The sequence below is a fragment of the Homalodisca vitripennis genome, chromosome 1 (genome assembly GCF_021130785.1).
Source record: "Homalodisca vitripennis isolate AUS2020 chromosome 1, UT_GWSS_2.1, whole genome shotgun sequence".
Taxonomy (NCBI): domain Eukaryota; kingdom Metazoa; phylum Arthropoda; class Insecta; order Hemiptera; family Cicadellidae; genus Homalodisca; species Homalodisca vitripennis.
This window is the reverse complement of record NC_060207.1, coordinates 95411604-95433820: the sequence shown is the minus strand read 5'-3', so window position 1 is coordinate 95433820 and position 22217 is coordinate 95411604. Positions and strand designations below refer to the sequence as shown.

The window sequence follows — 22217 nt, the reverse complement described above, 5'->3', positions numbered from 1 at the left end:
CTTGTTATGAGAAATAAATCACACTGCCTATTCTTTATTATTTATTTCCCTCCATACTCTAAAAACGTCCTTACCATTCCAATTCATAGCCATAGAACTATGATAATAGACCAAAATAGTATATTTCTATAACCATAAAATTCCAAAGAACCGTTTTGAATTGCTCTGTTGCGAGCAGTTTTTAAAACTTTATAACATGAAGTACCATAATTTATGACTATCTTTCCTTAATAATTAATAAAATTTGAGTATTCAAAAGTGTTATACATCTTCAAAATGCATCTGAAATGCTGAATGAATCAGCCTTACCTCATGCAATTAAAGAAAGCACCAAACACATGGTAACTACAGAAATGAGTCACTGAACCAGACACAATTCGACACATATCAAAAATTTGTCTATTAATTTATGTCAAACCATCACATGAAATATTTATAAAATATTCCCAGATCAAATTTTCTTTTCAAGCTGCAGAGCAAAAATGATTTCTAAACAAAATACGCAGTTGAGGGGAAAATAATTGCAGATATGTGATTTCATTTACAATATTGCTAGCTAGATGGATTGAAAAGAATTAAAAATCTATGACATTGTTATTGAGTAGTTATTTACAAGTTACAATACTGGAACTTATGTTACAATGCGACTACGAGAGCACCAACTGGGGTCACCAGAGAGGCTCAATATTGAGATTAACGAATCCCGGGGACTTGCGCACTTCCCAGTACTTGTGGTTGAACTCCCAGGTCTCCTCACCACCATTGTCCACAGATTTCCTGTACACAGACACAATTGAATAGTGATTATTCTAATATGTTATGAAATGGTCTCTATTTTGACTATACAAAAAGGCAAGGTAAGAAACAAGGTGATACACAGAGTTAGGAGCATCCCAAATACAGTTGAGAAGTTTTCCATGTATTAGGTACAATATTTCAAGTAATTCCATTTGTAGAAATTCAGAAACCTATTTATCTCAATTAACTTTGAATGAAAAACAGCAAGCTAATTACTTTTTTTTTAATTGACATTCAAATTGTCCTTGCTCAAGTCTATTAACATTTCATGTCAAATATTGCTCCAAATGCAAGTACAAGAATACCCATCTAAAGCTAGAGAACAGAACTCGCTATTTCATGTATGATATATCTCTTAAAGTCACGTATCTATAACAATTAAAATACTACTTTAATATATTCTGAATCTAAAAATTCTAGCAACGTTACTCATTAACAGTCAGATCTAAAAAAAATACGTTATTTTACACAAAATTATGCTATACAGATGGCACAAATGAAGCTCAGAACATTGAACTTTATACAGTCTAAGCCTTCAAATTTCAATGTACATACATTTATTAATTTTTAGAAATTTGTTTCTTTTTAGCTTTATTGTGGTTGTTCTCAAGGGCTAATGGCATATGTAAGGATCTTAACAAACAAAACAAAGAGGAAAGTTACATAATGGCATCTATGTTTATTGTAAAAAGGGAAAGTTTTGTACAAAGCAAAGCACAGTTACAGTAGCGTTCCAAAATGAGAACTACAATTCAAAAGTCCTAACCACAGACAGAATTCGAACCTGAGCTCTCTCAAGTCTGACCATCCATCCAGCGGCTCTTTCAAAAATATACTTTTGTAATACTTGAATGTCTGTGTAGGCTCCATTTCAGAGAGGGACATCACTACAAGTATCTAGAACAGACTCACAACACATACGTGAACCACTGGGGCTCGTGGGAGACTCCCTGCTGCTCATTACGCTTGCGTCTGTCACGCTGCGCCTGCTCCAGCTGCATCTTCATGGCCTCGGCTCCATTCAGATTACCTTCCTCAAGCAACCTGTAATACACCCCCATGCTCAGATCAGATGACTGGAGGATATGCTAGATAACTAGTCCAAAGATTTTTCAAGTTTTTCAACAGAATTTTCTTGAAATAATTATTAAACTGTCTTGATGGTTCTGTTAGTAAGACTACTCAATGTATATTTAACGACTTGATCCCCCTCATATGACATGAGGTATAGACCCATCTCCTCCTACCCTCCTCCAGTACTCTGGCTGTGCACTCCACACTACACTGTTGTTAGTAAGATTACTCAGTATATATTTAACCACTGGATCCCTCTTGTATGTCATGATATATCGGCTCATCCCTTCCTACCCTCCTCCAGTACTCTGGCTGTGCACTCTACACTACACTGTTGTTAGTAAGATTACTCAGTATATATTTAACCACTGGATCCCTCTTGTATGTCATGATATATCGGCTCATCCCTTCCTACCCTCCTCCAGATATATGTATAGAATGTTATATAATAAAAAATAAATAAACCACTCAAAACATCGTTAGATGTGAAAATTACAATGGATTCAATGAACATCAGTGCTGGGCAACAAGGGTTCTTTGCGCAACCTGAGGTATATACTTTTTATTTTACTTTTTTTAAAGTGTAAAATTAAAACACACTATCCTAATTAGAATAAGTGACAGGTCAAAATAAATAGTCTAACTGTCTATAATTAATTATCTATCTATAAATGTAGATGCAGGAAAATTGGACCCCTTAGAAATTTATCAGTCGACGAGGGTATGCATTTGATGCATCTTATAACTAAGCTCAAAGTAAAATGGTTAAATATAAGATTTTTTACGGGATATAGGCGAAATATACATTTAGACGAAGGATTAACGTGTGTTTTATATTAAAATAATTAATATCTTAAAGAATAACTAATAAATCATTTTCTAAAATTATAATTATAAAAAATTTAATTAAAACATTAAAAGATTAAAACAAGCATATAAATGGTTTGTTTAAAAGTTATTATTAACTATGGTCGATAGAAGATTGAAAGGATAACGGGATTTCGATGCTTTTGTAATAGAATTATAACTAGTCATTTGTCTAGACACTAATGTAAACTTAATATTTTATAGAATGTATGTTCATAAAATTGTATTACGTTTTGGTTTTGTACAAATATGGTTAATAACTGTCATCTTGAAACCTCAAATTGGTTGAGATATTCGACTTTCTCAACTTTCAATTTTGGTGGAGGACATATCTAAGTAATGTGTAAGTATTGTTTCAGTACCAATTTTAGTATGAATTGGCTAGAAATTATGACATTTCTCCATTATTTACACAATGTTACTGTATATTATTCAATACTGTACCGTTTTAATTCAACTATATACCAATACATACACAATATTACGGTTTTTTGAAATATTATGTAATAATTTGTAAGTTTGATTATATTTACACTTTAACAACTTCTCTTAACCCTTGCCGAGCGGCATCTTGTATATTTTTTTTTATTAAATTTTCTTTTTTGTTGTAACATTATAATTACATAACTGCATGAAAAAAGATATAAAATGTTTTTTAATTAAATATTTACAAAAATTAATAATTAAAACTTGATATTTTTCAATCAATAATATGAATAAGTTACAATGCCTATATTTTGTTAGTGAGTAAAATACTTGTATATTACCCATATTTATGTTTAGAAATATTATTTGTCAATATAACTCAAATATATTATCTTGAAATGACTGTGGTGAACGTGTAATGTAGCGTCCTTGGACTGGCGGGGGTCACGACACCAAGGCGTGGGAACGGCGCGGCACGACACATGTCCGATATTAGTCACTAATTTCCTACATTAGAGTCTCTACATTATTTATATATAACTAAAAACACAACACTTAAAACACAGCTGAAATAAACGTAATGTAAATGTAAGGTTACTTCAGAATCACTGATCACGAGTTATTTGTTTTGTTTACTTTACAATGATCGCATTGGAAAAGGCGGGAAAACAAATAACACACAGGTTTATTGATACATGCTGCTACCTACTAAACAGAAAGGCGTACTAAGTGTACAGGGCTACATTGACAAGTGCTGCTACGTAGGTGACGTTGAAAGTAACGTGTGGCGACAGCCAGCTGGAATGCAGCTGGCGGCTGGCGCATATATACGGATGCCGCTCGGCAAGGGTTAAACTTTACAATTGAAGGCCATTCAAAATTTGGAAAAAGAACATTATATCTCTTTTTTTATTCATGTTTTATTTTGTAAAGTTGTAAAAACCAATTTTAGCAACATTTTGCTATCTTACATTGTTTTTTTCAAACAAGTTTTTGTTTAAAAATATTAAAACTATATGTCCAACCTTATAACATTAATATACACAGGAAAAGTGAGTATATTTATTGGTATATAAATAAACTTCACAATGTTTTAAAGACAGCAATACCAAATACTTGATGGATTGAGTATAAAAATATTTCTAATGAATCTCTAAAAGAAAATGCTTGCAAAACATAAAATCGTGCCCTGCTACATTAGAAATTGCCAGATCTTTGGTCATGAGGACTAAGAGAAAAAGACAGGTGGGACAAAGATAAAACAATTTTTCAGTAGTACTATGAGTGGAGGGGGAATGGGAACGTTTTATGGATTAAAACTCTAGGTTGTTTCACTACAGCCAGCTCTTAAGGTCTTATTTAAACAACTTAATACTTAAAAAATTAACGAAAATGGTTCTTGGGACATTCTGTATATTCCATCACACTACCTTTGGTCAGGACGGAACCTAGTGTCAGTGTTGGGCAAGTACTTGGCTGCTTCAGGATTGAGTTCATTTAATTCCATGGCAAATCTGGTGAAGCCATAGTACAACTCGTAGTCCTCCGGCATTGTACCTGACAGAAGAAAGACAGCATCAATCAATGATGTAGCAAACAATGAGTCAGGTCTTTGGCTTCAAAGATTAGTGACACAAGTTTTGAATAACGAGAGTTGTCATTTACTCGTAAAAATGAAATTATGAAATTACATCTTATCAGATATACAACTCATGAAGTTCAAACTTGACTAAATTGTGAATTTGTGAATATTAACAATATTAACCCGTTTGGGATCAGGACCAAAGATTACCAAGTCACGAAATTTCTCACCACCATTTTGGATACTACATTGTATAGTGCCTAGCATATGAGACTTTACCTAGCCAAGCAAAAGGTAACAACCCTGGAACACACTCCCTAACTCCCTAATCTCCTGACCTGGCACTAGCACATTTTACCAAATTAAAAATGAAATTGAAAGGACAATATTGTGCTTACTCAGATGAGGTGGTGGAAAATATGTTCATCTTACTGAGAGAGGTTTAGAACATTGATTACATTACGATTGAAAAGTGGAACAAGTGTGTAAATGCAGAAGGAGCAATCTTTGTTGGAAATAAAGTAAAAATCAGTATACGTATTTTCAATAAATTGTAAATGATCATTTGCAGAAACGTTTTGAATCTACTTTGTATCTTCATGCATGGCCTCATATTTCCTGCATTTATAGGTGGACATTAGCTGCTCAACAGTAAATAATCAGATGACTTTTACTGTTGTTGTTTACATCCCATTTTTGTAGATGTACATCTCCTGTAAAAATAAATGGAAGTTAATATTCAATATTTCTTTATCAAGCATAGGTAGAGATGGTTTGAAATTGTTCGTCCAAAAATGTTTAGGTATGTTTAAGTTTACAACATATAAATAGAATAAATCAAATATAAACCCCTAGATTTTTTAAGTAAAATGCAAATATTTTGAAAGTCTATTTTGTTGTAGTTAACTATAAAATAAAAGTAGAAGGCAGAGGGAATTACATGTAATTTTTAATTCTAGCCATCTATTTAAATCAATGCAAATCCCTTTAAAATAATGTGCCTTTTTTTGTAAAATGTTCTCCACCGATTTTACTCTCTTAATACTCACGGGAGTATTTTGAAAGCACTTATCATTGGGAAAACAATTGTGACGAGTATTTTGTACAAGGGTTTTTCATTATGAACATTCAATATAGTTAATCACTTTGTAATACGTATTAAACATACCAGTAACACCCTTCCCAAGGTATATTATTACCAGTATAGTGCGGAAGCCAATAGGGACTGAGCATGTGCTGAAATCAGATGCATTTTTATTCTCGATTTTTGTTGAATGCACTATAATGCTCAAGTGTGGTCAAAGGGTGCCATGTAACTGACTTACCCACAAAGGACTCAAGCCAGCTATAGTCTGGCATTTAGTGCATTGCGCAAGTATTGAATGCACTATGATGCTCATGAAACACAATATCGCCCCTCAGTGTGGGGTTAACTGACTTACCCACAAAGGACTCAAGCCAGCTATAGTCTGGCATTTAGTGCATTGCGCAAGTATTGAATGCACTATGATGCTCATGAAACACAATATCGCCCCTCAGTGTGGGGTTAACTGACTTACCCACAAAGGACTCAAGCCAGCTATAGTCTGGCATTTAGTGCATTGCGCAAGTATTGAAAGTCTTACATCATTTTTGTCTTTATCATTGTTCAATACACTTCAAAAGTAAATATTTTTTCCTACTAAAGTGCTTTGTAGCAATGTTTTATCTGTAATGGTTATTGAGGTATAGCCATAATAGTAGTAGATGGTGCCCCACCAAACTCTCCCTCTTATCACCATGTCAACCACATTGGGAATGACAACATCGTGTTTCATGATCACTATGGTGCTTATTCAACAACAACCAAGAATAAAATTAGTCCGGATTTTATAATTTTCATTTGTTAAAAAAGTTATCAGTGTGAGTAGTTCATTTTCACATTGTACAACAAAATTACTCATTTAATCTGCCCTAGCCTAGCTTGGTCCTAGAGTTTTGGAAAAAACTCACCTGGTCTCCAGATGCACTTGGCAGATGGGGCCACTCCACAGTACAAGGCCTCACTCCACTTGCCGAACAGGTTACGGACCACCTTGCCTTCATCCTCATCCACTACCACTCCGTGTACCTCGTGCCTTTTAGCTGACCAGTAGCTAGCCTGCAACAGGTACATTATTCAATTTTTCTTTCCAGCAAGCCTATGAAAGCTTCTTTTAGTGACAAGACTATAAACAAAACTTTTGAGAACAAGAATTAATTTATTATTTGTAAAAACATCAGGTAAAAAACTTAAAATTTTCACAACGTGTTATAGCTTCATGAGTAAAACGAAAAATTTTACAAAAGGGTAAAGGTTTATTGCAAAGAAAACTTGAAGACAAAATTAAACTGTCCTGTAGCCCTTAAAAAAGAACTTTCAGGTGACACAAGGTCATACTTAGTATGTCATTATTTGAAAACAATATATTGAACATGATGGAATCTCAATAAAAAAGAGAAAATAATAATAATTCCCCACTTCCATACCAAGCACCATGGGTGCTTAATCCTTGGTTCTAATGTAAAATATGTAAAAATAATTAATCTTTTAATACCTTGCAAAAAAACTAATCTGTTGTATTGTTATCTTAATTTTGTTATTATATTATATACATCCCACTTGCCAGGTAAAAAAGGTATTAATGAATTTATCTACATGTGTTAGTATTTAGGTAGAGTCAAAATTCTTAGAGTAACATGGTAAATATATGCAAGCAGAGGTTGGCTAAAGGAAAAAGTTCTCTTTAGTGTCACACCACTTGGTATGTTTTTGTACTACTGCTGTCAAAACGTGTAGGTCTTTTCTAACAAGAGCTCATTTATTCATTGAATTTTTTGCTACATTTCAATGATTGGCACTTTGACTGAGAATTGAAAAGAGATCACAGAGTATCACCATCACCTGTAACAATGTTGAAACTGATATCTTCATCAGACATACCAATCCAACATTAGAGTCCATAACATTAATAGTTATTTATTCTACTCCCTGTGAAAACAACTCTCTTGAATTTGATAACATAGTCATGTGATACAATCCAAGAAGAACTCACTCCAAAGGTAATCATCAATTATATTGCAACCTTCATGAAAATTTCTTTACTGAATATTTTTATTACTTTCTTCAGCATTTCAATGGTGATGCTGTATCCAAACACTAAATGTGATGCTGGCACATGAATCAGCCAGCTTGACATTTTTTTCAAGTGGTCAGTTTGCCAGGAATGCTGCAAACTGCAGGAGGTTAACCTTTCCAGCGTTATTGTCGCGGATCCACGGAGGGCCACTACAAGCTCAAAACGTTATTGCCGTGGATCCACGTTTTTGCATTCTTTATTTTCTTACTGCTGTTAGTTGAATATTTTGCCGCCAGATGGTTCTAGTAGTCATGCGACATACAGATGGGTTGCCCTGCCTCGAATTCTATTACAATGGGAGTGGCAGTGACTTCTAATTGGCCAAACACTGTCTAGCGGGCGTGGCCCCGTGCCATTCACAAAGTCATTGACGGGAGCTCCCTTCAAGGCATCTAGCCAGTTAGTTAGTGAGAAGCGTCCGGTACACGCACATGTATTTCGGTTATCACTAACTTTCTGTTGTGTCCTATTCTTTTTAAAGTAAATTATTAATACATTATATACAGCAGTGTCCAGTGTTTATTTAGTGTTTTTTACCATTATTCGTGTGCAATGGCGAATCCAGACGATTCGGAATTTGAAGACTTTGTTACCAGTATTATGGACAAGACATTGGTAAGTGAATACGGAGACCGGATGGAAAGTGACAATGAAGACATTTTGTTTTATAATATAACTGATAGTGAACAAAGTGATGATGATGAACATCCATCACGTGGTATGGAGGAGGTGGAGGATCTTGCTCTTAGTCCTATTCAGCTGTCCGAGCAAGAGTTGGCGCCTGAGCCAACCACATCTGTAACGCTCACACTCACTCCATGTAAACGGCGTAGACATGCCCAACCTATACAACCAAGACCTGGGTCTGCACCTACACGCACACGTCAATATAAGAAAAAAGGGAAGAAGAAACCAGATGATGGCTACAAGGATGTCACTCACAACAACCCAGATCCAAAGACATCTATAGCGATTTTCAACTTGAATAAAGGTATAAATTTACCCGAATCTTTCAACTCTGATACACTTCCAATTGATTATTTTTCTTTGTTTTTTAACACATTCAGCGCCAGGGCATATGACACAATCTATTTAGCACGGGCCATTATGTTTTTTCCATATATTAACGGTCAGGGCATGTGTATCAAAAATGATACACGCCCCATGTTACCAAGTGGGCCGCGTGTATCATTTCTGATACATACGTCAGTTTCTAGTTTGAGCCATATGTATCAAAACTGAGCTCTTCTACAATGCTTTTAACACTATAGACTGAATCTCATGGCCCAGACCTACCACAGAACCCGGCCAGTTCCGCAGGCCCAGGACGTCAGATTACTGTTCAGATCATCAGGTAATGAAGTACATACTCTCTATTTCTAAACATGTTTTTATTATACAAATGTCTATATACGACTGGTAAAATATGAAATGAATATAAAAATGGGTACCTATAAAATAAAAGATCATTAGTTGAGCTGCTAAAATAAAAACTGTAAGTTTCGTGAATTAGAAAACTAGTGTTTGTTTCGGCACATGTAGGGATTTCCTTCGCAAGTGTCACATACCATGTAAACTTGTTTCACTGTCTTTTTTCACCCAGGTTTTCAGCTTTCCCACTTTTTTGCCACATACTTGATAGTCACGTAAATTTTGAAATTTGACTAATCCCATCCAGCCAAGAAGACCTATGAATTTTCTTCATTTCTACGGCGTCTGTCAGCTCCCAGTCATGGAGTCTTGATTGAGGTAAAACATCACTTTCATTTACAATAGTTTGCATAGCATAAAGATTCGTTTGGTCAACCATCAAATTGATTATTTCATCGTCAAGAAAATACAAAAAATAATCAACTGGATTTTTATTTGCTAATTGTGCACTAACTTCTGGATTTATTCCTGCCCGCCCAGTAAAAGCGAATGTTTTTTTGTCTTCATTGCCAATCTTCCCATGTGATAACCCTTTCTGTTCCAAAAAACTGTCAATTTATATTCATGCTCCCTTGCAGTCCTCTTCCTTTTCTTCTCTTTATTTTTTCCCTTTCCTTCTGTTTGAGACTCTTGATAATTTTTCTTCTTCGTCATCGTCATCTTCATCAAAATCATCATTGCCATTATTATCTTCATCTTTTTCACAATAATTCTCTTCTTTATTTTCTTCCTCGCTAGTGTCACCCGTTTTGGTCTATTTCATCTTTGTCTTGTTCAGTTTCGTTCTCAGTAACTTTCCTGTTATTATTTTTTTTTGTCATGTAAATTTTCTTTTTTATTGCTGTGGTCAACTTTATGTTTCTTCTTCATACTTCTTGCTTGAATTTTTCTTTTTTTCAGTTGCCCCCATTTTTAACACCTTTCTTTCTTTTCCGTAGTTTTTCTTTTTTAGTAGTTTTTCATATTCACTATCTTCACTACTAACATCCTCTGTGGCTGTAATTGAAGGTCCAGCTACATTGTCTTGATCACCTTGTCTTTCAAATCGTTTTTCAAATAGTCGACTGAATCGTGGTTTTCGAGTGTCACTATAATCACACTTGGATGATATTCCGGATCACGATCAGAGTCAAATACTTCGCTTTCCCCACTCAAATCAACATCACTATCGTCTTCATTTGGCTCTCGTAAAAATCTGTCAATTTTTTCTTGGAGTCAAATTGGTCACCTTTGCATACATCATCGTCTTTTTTTGTAGAATTATTTTCCTCCATTTTCTAACACTAATAAATCAGCATATCAACTTGAAAAACAAGGCTATTTGTAAAATTCAAGTATAATAATACAAAAATTACTAAGTGTGCAAAAATGATACACATGGCTCCTACCAACAAAATTTAGTTGATTGTCACAGTCTGGGCCACGTGTATCATTTTTGCACAGACATGAAAAATTAACGTACTGCCAATACTGTTTCGTCTGATTTCAAAAAGAATTGTAGTACTGTGTTTTCTAAAAGCACTATTGATCTTAAATCGCACTTGGCCCCTGACGGTAAAAATGAAAATTTTAACTCGGCCCCTGCCTAAACAGCTTTGTGTATCATAAATGATACACATGGCCCACAACGTTAGTGCTAGTGTGTATCATTTATGATACACATGGCGCTGAATGTGTTAACGAAGAGATCAGGCAGTACATTTTCGACGAAACAAACCATTTTTCTACCAAGCGAATAAATGGACTATTGTCACCTTTTTCTCGATGGAAACATTGGACCCCAATTACCGACACTGAAGTAAAAGCATTTTAGGTACAATCTTGAACATGGGCATTATTTAACTTCCAAACATTGAGTCCTATTTCTCCAAAAGCTAGGAGGCAAGGATTCCGTTCTTCGGTGATGTCTTTTCGCAACATTAGTTTTTTAATATATTTTGGACGCTTCACTTCAACCACAGTCAAGAGTGAAATAGACCCAAAAGTTACCTTATACAACCAATAGTAAGTTATATGAAAGATGTCTGCAAGTTGTTTTACACGCCTGGGGATTTCGTCGCCGTGGATGAATCTACAATATCCTTCAAAGGTAAAATCAGTTTCAGGGTCTATAATCCCCAAAAACGTGTCAAAAAAAAGGAAAGCACCTAAAAAAAGGACAAATTTTATCGGAAGAGAAAAACAATTTACTTATCTTGGCGAGACAAAAGAGTAGTGAACATGTTGAGCACTAAAGGAAAAGGAAGCGTAAATGAAATGACTGATGTGCCAAGCAAGTGGCCTAACAAACCCCCGACAAAGAAACCAGATGTAGTGTTAGACTACATAAAGCATATGGAAGGGGTCGATCGAAGTGATCATCTTATTTCCTCGTACCAATTTATGAGGCGTACTAGGAAATGGTACAGGAAAGTATTTTTCTGGCTATTGGAGGTATCAGTTGTGAATTCGTATATAATGTACACAGAAGTTCAAAAAAAGAAGACTTGAAGCCGATGTTACTTGTGGAGTTTAGACGCAGCCTTGTGCGTGACCTTGTATCCGAGCAAATGGCCCACAGACCAGACAAAAGGCAGTCCAGGCGCCCTGCAAAAAGACCTAAAGAGGAACGGCTAACCGGGTGGCATTTTCTCAGACAAAGGGACAAGAAATGGAACAGGTGTGTTGTTTGTAAGAAGAAGGGGCTACGTCGAGAAACAACCTACGTCTGCAAGACCTGTCCTAATGAACCTGCTCTCCACCCAGATGAGTGTTTTGAAGTTTATCATACTAAACAAAACTTTTAGTAAAAATAAACACTCTTTATCTACTTTTGTAATTTTCTAATTTTATTAGTTTGTAATATAGTATATGTTTATCTGTAAAAGTGTGTTTCATTCCCCTACTTACTGAATAAATGATAAAAAAATTAGTGACAACTATACTGCTATTCTACAATATTCCCAAAAGTTAAAAATTAGCCTAGCAAATCCGTAAAGGGCTAAACAAATTTTATTTACTGTTAAATAACTCTATTTTGACATACAGAAACAAAAATAAATTTAACTTTACACATTGGAAATTTAAAAAAATTGTAACTTAATCAAAGATCAGGTCCAATTTTTCATGACGCTTAAAGGGGTTTTATGTGCTGAGAAATCTTGCTTGAATACAGGCTGAAAATTCTAAAAACTAACTCTTCCCTGAATAACGTACAGAGTCCAAATGATTACAAGTCTTTAAACAAAATATTATAAATAAATAGTCTTTCTAACTCAGTCACAAGAAGTAGGTCGATTATGTACAATTTAAATAATAATTTATTCACATAGGATTTACATGTACTCAATATCTCAAAAATTGTTTGATACAAAAATATTGTTTTAAAAACAAAAAGTTTATAAAATTTAATAAGCAATCAAGAACGCTTTTGATTTTGTTCTACATGCTTATAAATAAAGGAGTTGTGAATTTTTTTTAAGTTTGAATGGCTACCATATAGAAACAAAATGGCGTACAAAGCTGACCAACAAATTTGAAAAGCCGAGATATTTATGAAATCAATTTTTGTATAAGTTTCAACTTGTTTGGAAATTTTTGGGACAGTTATCGCTTCCACAAGCTGTGTTGTATATTATATATATATATATATATATATATATATATATATACATACACTGGGTGTTCTCAAAAGGGTGTCAGTATAGTTATAAAAAGTTTACTAAACACCAACCATTTGAAAAGTCACATTACAATTCTAATGGTACTTGTTTCAACAAAATCCGTCAATGCATAAGCGAGCATGACCACTTTAAATGTACACTTTTACAAGTTAGGAGCAGCATCACTTTGATTTTTGATAGGCATCAGCTGTTTTAATCAGCTATAAAAATTGTACAAGCTAGCTTATATATATAAACTTTTGAATGAGGGGTGGTCGGTGAAGTCATGAAGAAATTTGCAGCAAGTGCTACCTTGAGGACAATTGAGATAAATGTAATTTGAGATATTAACATTGTCAGAGAATTCTGCTCTCTTAAAATAAGACACAAAATGTTTAGTCACCTTGACAAATGTCAGCTTGCAGGTGATGTTGCCAGAGCTGATCTTGAGTTCACCGTACTGGTCTACCCATCGCTGCCCACTGAACAGATTGTGTACACAGGTAGTCACCTTGTTGTAGCGATACCAGTCATGTCCCTCACCACCTGGCCTCACCAACTTCACATGGACATAGCCTGCACATCAATTATTGACCTTTATGGTTGTAATGCATATAACTGTCAGAAACAACATTCCTCGAAATATATTTTCTTTTTCTAAGCTGTATTACAGATAGTATTAAAATAAAAATACAAACTTGCTTTTCATAATCTCTTAAAAAAGTTTTAAATAAGAAATGTACTAAATATAAAAGCAGTACTGTACTTTGATGTTTACTGGTCCAGTGGCGACACATCAATCATCTCCGTGATCTCAGTAGCAGAGCAGTCTGATTCTGATTTACTATATCTCACAAGATATTTTAAGTAAATTTAAATTATCGTTATTATAAACTATACAGTATAACCTCTTTTATCTTAAATCTATTATCTATTATGTTTTAGTCCCAATTAATTCGGATAAACGAGATTGTACTGTACATTGTTTTCATTTAAAACTTAATGAACTATCAGCTGCTTATGTATTGTGTTTACTAGGCTGTTTATCTTTCTTGCTCGACTCAGTTTTCTATTCTTTTTAAATTTATACTGTAAATATTTATACATAATTATCAGAATAAAGAGTAAAAGTTACACAATAGTCAACGAAAATTCATTCTTGATTTTATGGTATTTTGTTTAAGAGAAATAACTTGACATGTGCATGTGATTGCACAGCTTGTGTATTCAATAAATCAATCAGTTAATAAATCTATTAATTCTGCACAATTATACATCAAATAGCGTCAATACAATTTTTAAATTAAACCTAAAAGTGTAGTGTACAGGACAGGGTTTAAGCTGAGATGAAAGATTTCTTAGCAAAACTGCTGCAAGCTCTTCAGACAATGTAGCAAAAATATTTGTCTTGTAGTACTTATTGATAGCATTGTTATTCCGCGGGAGATTACAATAATACTTATCGAAAAACAGTCTGAAATTCTATAATACTTTATACTCCACAATCAATATAATATAAACTATATGGTTCTTAATAAAATCTCTTAAAAATATTTAGAACCTCAACAATTAAAATATTTTAAAGAGATTTTATTAAAAACCATATAATTATAAAATAAAATTTTACATTTATTTGTAAAAATATACAAAAAAAGTTTCTTTTTAATTTAAAATACACAGTATGGTTATTTTTTATAAAAAAAATTACTTTTAACATCAATTTATCTTTAAAAAACTATAATTAGGCCCTACCAACATCATTAAATCTGAAGCCTTCTTTGTTTTGTAAACACCAATGTTTAAACCTCATTGAAATGGTTTGCTTTTTATTATTACCTTCAATAGAGATTATTAACAAATTGTTTAAATTGGTTATACTTAACACTTTATGAATGTCTGTCATTTCAAAATACAATCAGACTATAACATAACCTCAAAAGATCTCATTACTGTTAAAGATGCCAAGACAAGATGTTTAGACGGAAGTAAAATTAAAATGTAACTTGTGTATTTTTGAGTCTAGACATAAACCAAATTGTTTACAAAAACATTAAATTTAAGTTTTATGTTGGTAAGAATGTAAAATGGTACCTCTTTTGGTGCTTTTTAACCAAATTACAATTTGGAACATTTATAACCAAGAAAACTTGTAATCATATTAGACCAAAGTTTTATACAAGATATGTAAAAGAGTACTAACTTGGAATATGTAATTTTAGAATGTTTGAATTATATGGACAAAAGTTGTTGTCGAACCTGTTGTTTTTAAACCATTTTAACTTTCATTCACAACCAAGTTCGGTTAAAAGAATCGGCATTAATCACGTTATTGAGATTATTTATGTTGTAAAGGTAATTTATTTTTGTAAACACAATTTTAAATTATAGTTTTTAACACCACTTTAACTCAGTTAAACAGATTTTGTTAATTTGCGATGTTTCAACGATCATGCACAGTCGACTCGAGGCCTTTAATTCCGAGAAGGAGCATAATAACTTAAAAATTGTTTAAATATATTAGACGATTACCCATCAGCTATTTTCATATGAGCTCTGGGCCTCCAATAACAGGTTTAACAATGAATAATTTAACTTTAAAAATTGTAGTTTAGTAGTAAAGCACTAAAAACATTACCTTTTTTAATTCTTAGAGACACATAACTTGTTTGTAAATAATCTGCTTAATGCGTCTAGATGCAGAAATATACAAGCTTAAGTTTAATGCAACTCCTGTACTTTTAGCTCTATTTGTTAGTTTGTGGTTGACATTCAAACTTGGGTATCTTTTCTTTTTGATCCGAGAGTAGGCAAGCATCTTCTAAAAGACAGTTTGTCGATCAGCGGCGCCAAACAGTGTCTTAATATTTTATATACATGACATTAAAGGTGATGACAAAATGTATGATCTTATAGTATCATTGAAAAACAATATTTTTAATGCTGTAAACTGATTTTCAAAATGCGATATACTTTTTTCGCATTAGTTCTTTGTCACTTTCGTGGCAATATTGCGAGAGCTTTACTCAATAGTGTCACATTTCTCAGCTCGTTTCAGAAATGCGATAAATGCGATCACAACTTAAATCCTGGTATATCTATGATACATTGGGCCTCAAAACTCCTAAATCCGGTAGTGGTGAATCAATTCGGGGTGAACAAATATTAACTATAAAACAGTTTAAAGAATACTATTAAGCACCATACTGATTCCCGTACAGCTATTGGGATTACTACTGGTGCAAATTTTTTAAATTTTCAAGTTAAATTTATAAGAAATAAATAAGATTTTTATTGTCAGCAAAATGGGAAAAAGTTTTGTCTACTTCAAATAAATTTTAATACAAAGTTGAAAACTTACCTGTTGGTTGAAATTCCATGGACTTTCCCCAGAATTTTGTTTTAATCCTGGCATCCTGCCAAAATATGAAATTCCGACTCTCTGCATAGCATACACTTACTGGTGGGTGATGGCTCACCTGGAGATATGCATATCAGAATATTATGCCAGTGCAATAGAAAATATCAGTGATTTTTTATCAATATATTTTAAGTCTATTATATGAGACTTACTTGTTACCTCCCATTTTGTCTCAGTTTTACAATATAGTCTAGTGTTGATCACTTCAGACCCAGTGTTCACAGACATGTACATAAATTTTACTATTGACTGACTTTTTATTTAAACGAAAAGAATGTATATCCACATGTGAACCTATTGTACATGGTTGTGAACATCTTATATGTACAATAAGGATTGGTCAATTCCAATACTCAATGCCACAGCCCTTTATAGCATTCCACTACAAAATAATGAATAAAATCAAGTGCTTAAACTATGATTGGTAGTCACAATATTTTATTTCCAAGACTTCATTCTGTGATAAATGAAGTAAGTATTTAAAACACACATTACCCTGTAGAAAGATCAATCGTTAAAATAAGTCCATATTTCACTTGAATATTATATTACCGGCCATTTATAACAGATGTTTTCAGTCTCTGTCCCATTCATAAAAACAATACCTCTATTATTACAAGATAAAAAATGTAAATATATTATTTTCTTTAAAAGAAACACAAATTGTCTAATAATTTTTAATTTCATATGCAAGGCCTTTGTCAGGTGCCTGATGATGGCATCTTAGATTTCGAAAGGCCTTGTGCAAGAAATTAAAAATTATTGGACAATTGTGTATTTCTTTTAAAGAAAATAATTTGTTTTTCCTATAAGAAGAGCTCCTCCTACAATGAAATGTAAATACGAGGCACGTCCAGAAAGTAAGTGTACTGGTACTCTCACAGCTGCAGGGAATACATTTTTGACATGTTGGCAATACTACCGCGTAGCCTGAATCCTCCCCTTCGAGACCAATCCGAGATTAGTGTGTTGAAAAATCTTGACACAGTAGCATCTCTCACAAAAAATGTCGATCGTATCTCCCGCCAAGTGCGAAATTCGCATCGTCATTTCGTTACACCTCGTTGTGAAGGGCTCGGGTTGGAATTTATAATGAGGTGAAAACTGTTTACGGTAATGGAGCTATGAATCGTACAAGCGTACAAGTGGTGTCACGAGTTTCAAAATGGCCATACTTCCATGCATGACGATCAGAGGAGCGGAAGACCTTCAACTGTGACTGACGAACTTCGTCAAAAATCGAGAATGCGGTCCGTGACGATCAGAGATTGACGTTATATGAACTTTCTGTGATGTTTCCGTAAATCTCCAGATCCGTGATACACGAAACAATCACAGAAACTCTCGGTTGTCGGAAATTGTCTGCGAGGTGGATCCCAAAACAGCTGACAGAACAGCACAAGATGAATCGAGTGCAGAGCTCCAGAGTTTTTGGAACGCTACGAACTCGAAGGCGTTTATTTTCTCTATTCTATTGTCACTAGAGACGAAACTTGGGTTGCCCACTACACGCCTGAAACTAAGAGGCAGTCTAAACAGTTTTCACCTCAAATTTCAACCGGAGCTTTTCCCCTCACAACGAGGTAGCGAATGACGGCGCGAATTTCGCACTTGGCGGGAGATATGATCGACATTTTTCACGAGAGATGCTACTGTGTCAAGAGTTTTCAACACACTAACCTCGGATTGGTCTCGTTTTGAAGAGAAGGATTCAGCCTACGCGGCAGTGTTGCCAACATGTTGAAAAAGTGTTCCCTACAGCTGTAAGAGTACCAGTACACTTACTTTCTGGACGTGCCTTGTATATGGTTTGTACATAAAATTTTAACATTTCTAACAGTTATTTAGTTATTACACAAATCAAACAGTTATAATATGTGTCATAACAATGTACAATTTTAAAAGTAATTTGACAAATTTCATTTAAAATAATTGTTTTCTTGATAATTATATCATTTAGTGATTCTTTTTAGAAAATATCAAGCAATAATTAAATATAATATTATATTATAATTCCATTCGCAAAATAGATTTACTAGCAAATAAATTTATTGTGAAAACACTGTCTGATTTACTGGAGCCAAAGATGGTGGATCATATTGGTACTGCTAAATTTAAATGAGTGTTCCATTATTGTAATTATTTATTGTAGTTCTACAGTACAATTAATTGATGCTTTTTATAAAACATTTAGTTTAGTTTAATTAACTTAATTACATTAAAACAAAAAAAAACCAATATTTAATGCTTTTATTTTTTGTGAGGCCTTTCGATAGCAAGGCCTCACAAAAAATAAAAGTATTAAATATTGGTTTTATGTTTTAATGTAATTAAGTTAACAGTAACCAATATAAGCTCCATCTACAACATTTAGTTTAGTGCTACTTTTTGATAGAAAGCAATCTCAGTAGCTGGATATTTGATATTACTGGAAGCTTACAGATCGTAGCCAAACCAAACTTTCGTCTTCTTCAAAATACTTTCCATTGGACATGATGCACTTGTTCAAACCAACCTCCCACTTTGGGAAACTAGTTGTAAAGTCCGCTGTTGCATTCAGTTTGACTTGTTGAACTTTTTGAAATCTGGTTTTTTTTAGCAGAGATTTAAATTTTGGGAACTGCCAGAATTCGGGGTCAATGGTCATGGTTAAAAATGGCCAATATTAAAAAAAAAATAGATTGAAAGTGATCTGCACTCTATTCTTCTATCATTGACATGAACTCCCAAAAAACATCTAACATGTGTGGTAAGAGATCAAAATGGGCAATTGCTTATCAGTGTGTGAGTTAGCGGAAAACTTGGACATGCCAAAACCAAAATTCAGTAAGAGGATACGGGTTTGAAACAAGTAGTTGCAAAATGTATCCCAAAATTGCTCACCAAAGATCAAAAGGAAATTGTTTACTGGCATTTTGAAGTAGCGCAATACTTGTGTTAAGCCATGACCACTGGCAATACTCATGTTCCAGAAGGCTCATACAAATGAGGAGAAAAGGATTAAAATACTTAATACTTTCTGATAGTCAGGCTGCACTAAAGGCACTCGATACCTGTTCGTTTGACTCGAAAGCAGTCTGGGAATGTAAGAATGCTCTAGCTGAGCTGGCAACGAATAACACACTCGGTTGGGTGCCGGGTCATGAAGGCATTCATGGTAATGAAAAAACAGACATCCTCGCCAAAAAGGGAGCGGAGTCCATAATGGTGTGGCCTGAACCAGGTTGCAGGATAGCCTTCTCCAACAGTAAAGCTCTGGTCAAAGATTGGGAAAAGAGAATACGAAACATTAATTGGAGTAGAGCCTCAGGATTAAGACTATCTCTTCTTACGTTAAAGGGTGGACAGCTCTATTAGATCAGAATAAGAAGGATATAAGACTAATATTAGGAATGTTGACAGGACATGGCCCCCTAAGGAAACATCTTATGAGGGTGGGCCTTAGCCAGACTGACGAATGTAGACTCTGTGGAGAAGAGGAGGAATCTGCAGAGCATATTTGGTTAGATTGTCCTGCCATCTTAGAAACTCAGAAAAGATTCTTGGGAGCATATCTCTTCAGCCCCAAAGAGATCAGGAGCCCTCAAATCTGATCGGTTTTTGCAAAAGCCTCGGACTTTGAGGACACAAAATTAAAGTAAGGGAGGCGCAAAGGTCCTTTTAGGACTAAGCGCGGGGACAAACTGTCCTTTTCCCTCAGGAAGAAAAAAAAAGAAGAAGCCATGACCATTGGCCCCAAAGTCTGGCTTTTTCCAAAATTAAAATCCGTACTCAAAGAAACCAGACTTCTAACAGTTGAACAAGGCAAACTGAATAGACAAAAGAGCTAATGGCAATCCCGAAGGCAGACTTTGCAACTTGTTTCTCAAAGTGAGAGTTTGGTTTGAACAAGTGAATCATGTCCAATGGAGAGTACTTTGAAGGAGACCAAAGTTTTGTTTGGTTATGATCGGTAAACTAATCTTTCAGTAATATCAAAATATACGAGTAGGATACTTTCCAGACAGCCCTTGTATATATCTTAATATTTTACAAAAAAATTAAAACTGGAAGAATTGGAATGAAATTTCTAAATAATACAGAAAATGTTTATTTGGCTTAATTTGTGTTTTGTATATCTTTTTCTTGCATAGCAAAGACAAGCAAAACACTTGTTTTCTTTTCGGTGACTCATTTGTTTACTTGTCTATTTTTAAATCAAACTACTAACTTTTCTAGCCAATAGTTCTCTTGTCTGTTACTTACTAACTATGTTATACATTAAATCAATTTAATCTCAGAATTGTAAAGCTTAATAATTCTGGCAGCTAGTCACCTGTTCAGCTACAAAACGAAATCCCTTGTCCTCCCGGATACATTCATACGTTTCGCCCAGCAGTGGATTGAAAGGTTTGGAGCCTGCACGGAAGTATGATGAACCATAGCTACTGACAGCAAAGGCTGCCACGTACACCATCCTCTCGTATGGATCCGACAGTTCACTAGCCTTGTCCAGCAGTTCACTATACTCAAGCTCCTCGCACAATCTCTGCATGTTAGAGCAATGTTATCAGTGGAAAATGTTTATACTGGGTTAATAACTAGACAGTATCTATACATTTCAAATGAGGTGTCACCTAATGGGTCTTTACATTTCAAAATTTTGAGTCGCCCACCCCTTCTCCCCACCCCCAAAATCTTATTTTGGGGAAATGGGCAAAGTTGTAAGAGTGACTATAAAGTTTACTTCTATTTCCTAGAAAGGTGTCCTGAGTTACATCCGTCTATCTTTATCCATCAAAAACTAAACAAAGTGTATCCATATTTTTAACTCACACTGTACACAGATTGAGTATTTTTATTAATTGAACCACGCATGTGTAATTTTTCTGAATGTACATAAAAAGTAAACAAAATGGCTATTTCCCATTTTCAATTATTATTTTTAATAGTGAAACAGTGGTTATATTGAATGGTAAACTTTAACATTCAATAGAAAACGACAAAAGGTGATCTGATTAGATTAGGATAATAACTTATACTACTATTTTCTGATACCTTAGAAAGTATAGATATAATAATATATACATAAAACAATGTATTATAATACAATTTTTGCCTGTTTAAAAAATGTATTTTGACATGTGCACCTTTGATCAAAATAGACCCATCACCTAGAGGTTTAAAATTAAGAAACGATAAAATGTATAGTAAATAACCTGTAGCATGTTGAGAGGTTCGTTGAGCGCTACCGGCATTGACACCTGTGACAAGTCTTTGCCGATGTTTTTACATAAGAGATTCCACAAGGAAAGACCTTCAGTGTTAGGTCTTGCAGCCGGCAACTTGGTGCGACGCCCAGTCATATTTCCCCCTCCTGAGCTCACACTCACTGGAACATAACATACCCTATTCAAGATATGATACTAGATATTTCAGAATATTGCACGTTTAATTAACTTAAGGGCTATGCTTGTGAAAAATCAAATTTTGTGTATTTTCTCCCAATAATTATTATGGCTATTTTAAATTCTCTCAACCGACGAAAACTTGAGTCAAATCTCTGTATTTAGAAATGATTGTATCAATACATAGCAAATAATTGGTTGCAAAATATTAATTTAACTATTTATTTTGCTTTATTACTCCACAGTGAATTTATTCTTCTTAAGCCTATAAGTTTGTTTTCATTAAAAAGGTCAGTTTAAGCAAGAAGTATTTATGAATAACAATAAAACATCTATTAATAATAAACCAAGAGAATGGAGTATCAAAGAACCTGACAGAATAAACGAAAGAATTATCGCACAGACTTCAGGGTTAGTTAATAAGTATTGTTAAAA

At 34.1% G+C, this 22217-nt stretch overlaps 1 protein-coding gene across 7 annotated transcripts in view; it reads right to left on the bottom strand.

Moving 5' to 3' along the window:
- Nucleotides 1-376: 376 nt before the first annotated feature.
- LOC124367061 (oxysterol-binding protein-related protein 6-like) overlaps nt 377-22217 on the bottom strand; it is a 74852-nt gene continuing 53011 nt past the window's right edge. For 5 of the 7 annotated variants that reach the window (XM_046823717.1, XM_046823726.1, XM_046823743.1 and 2 more), the window contains 8 exons: nt 21594-21766; nt 20711-20923; nt 16336-16453; nt 13381-13553; nt 6740-6887; nt 4596-4722; nt 1711-1842; nt 377-777 (listed from right to left, as the gene is read on the bottom strand). In XM_046823717.1, coding sequence (XP_046679673.1) covers nt 669-777; nt 1711-1842; nt 4596-4722; nt 6740-6887; nt 13381-13553; nt 16336-16453; nt 20711-20923; nt 21594-21766 — 1193 coding nt within the window. In that variant the 3' untranslated portion in view covers nt 377-668. The remainder of the gene's footprint in view (nt 778-1710; nt 1843-4595; nt 4723-6739; nt 6888-13380; nt 13554-16335; nt 16454-20710; nt 20924-21593; nt 21767-22217) is intronic. The other 2 variants (XM_046823718.1, XM_046823754.1) reach the window with 1 other exon arrangement.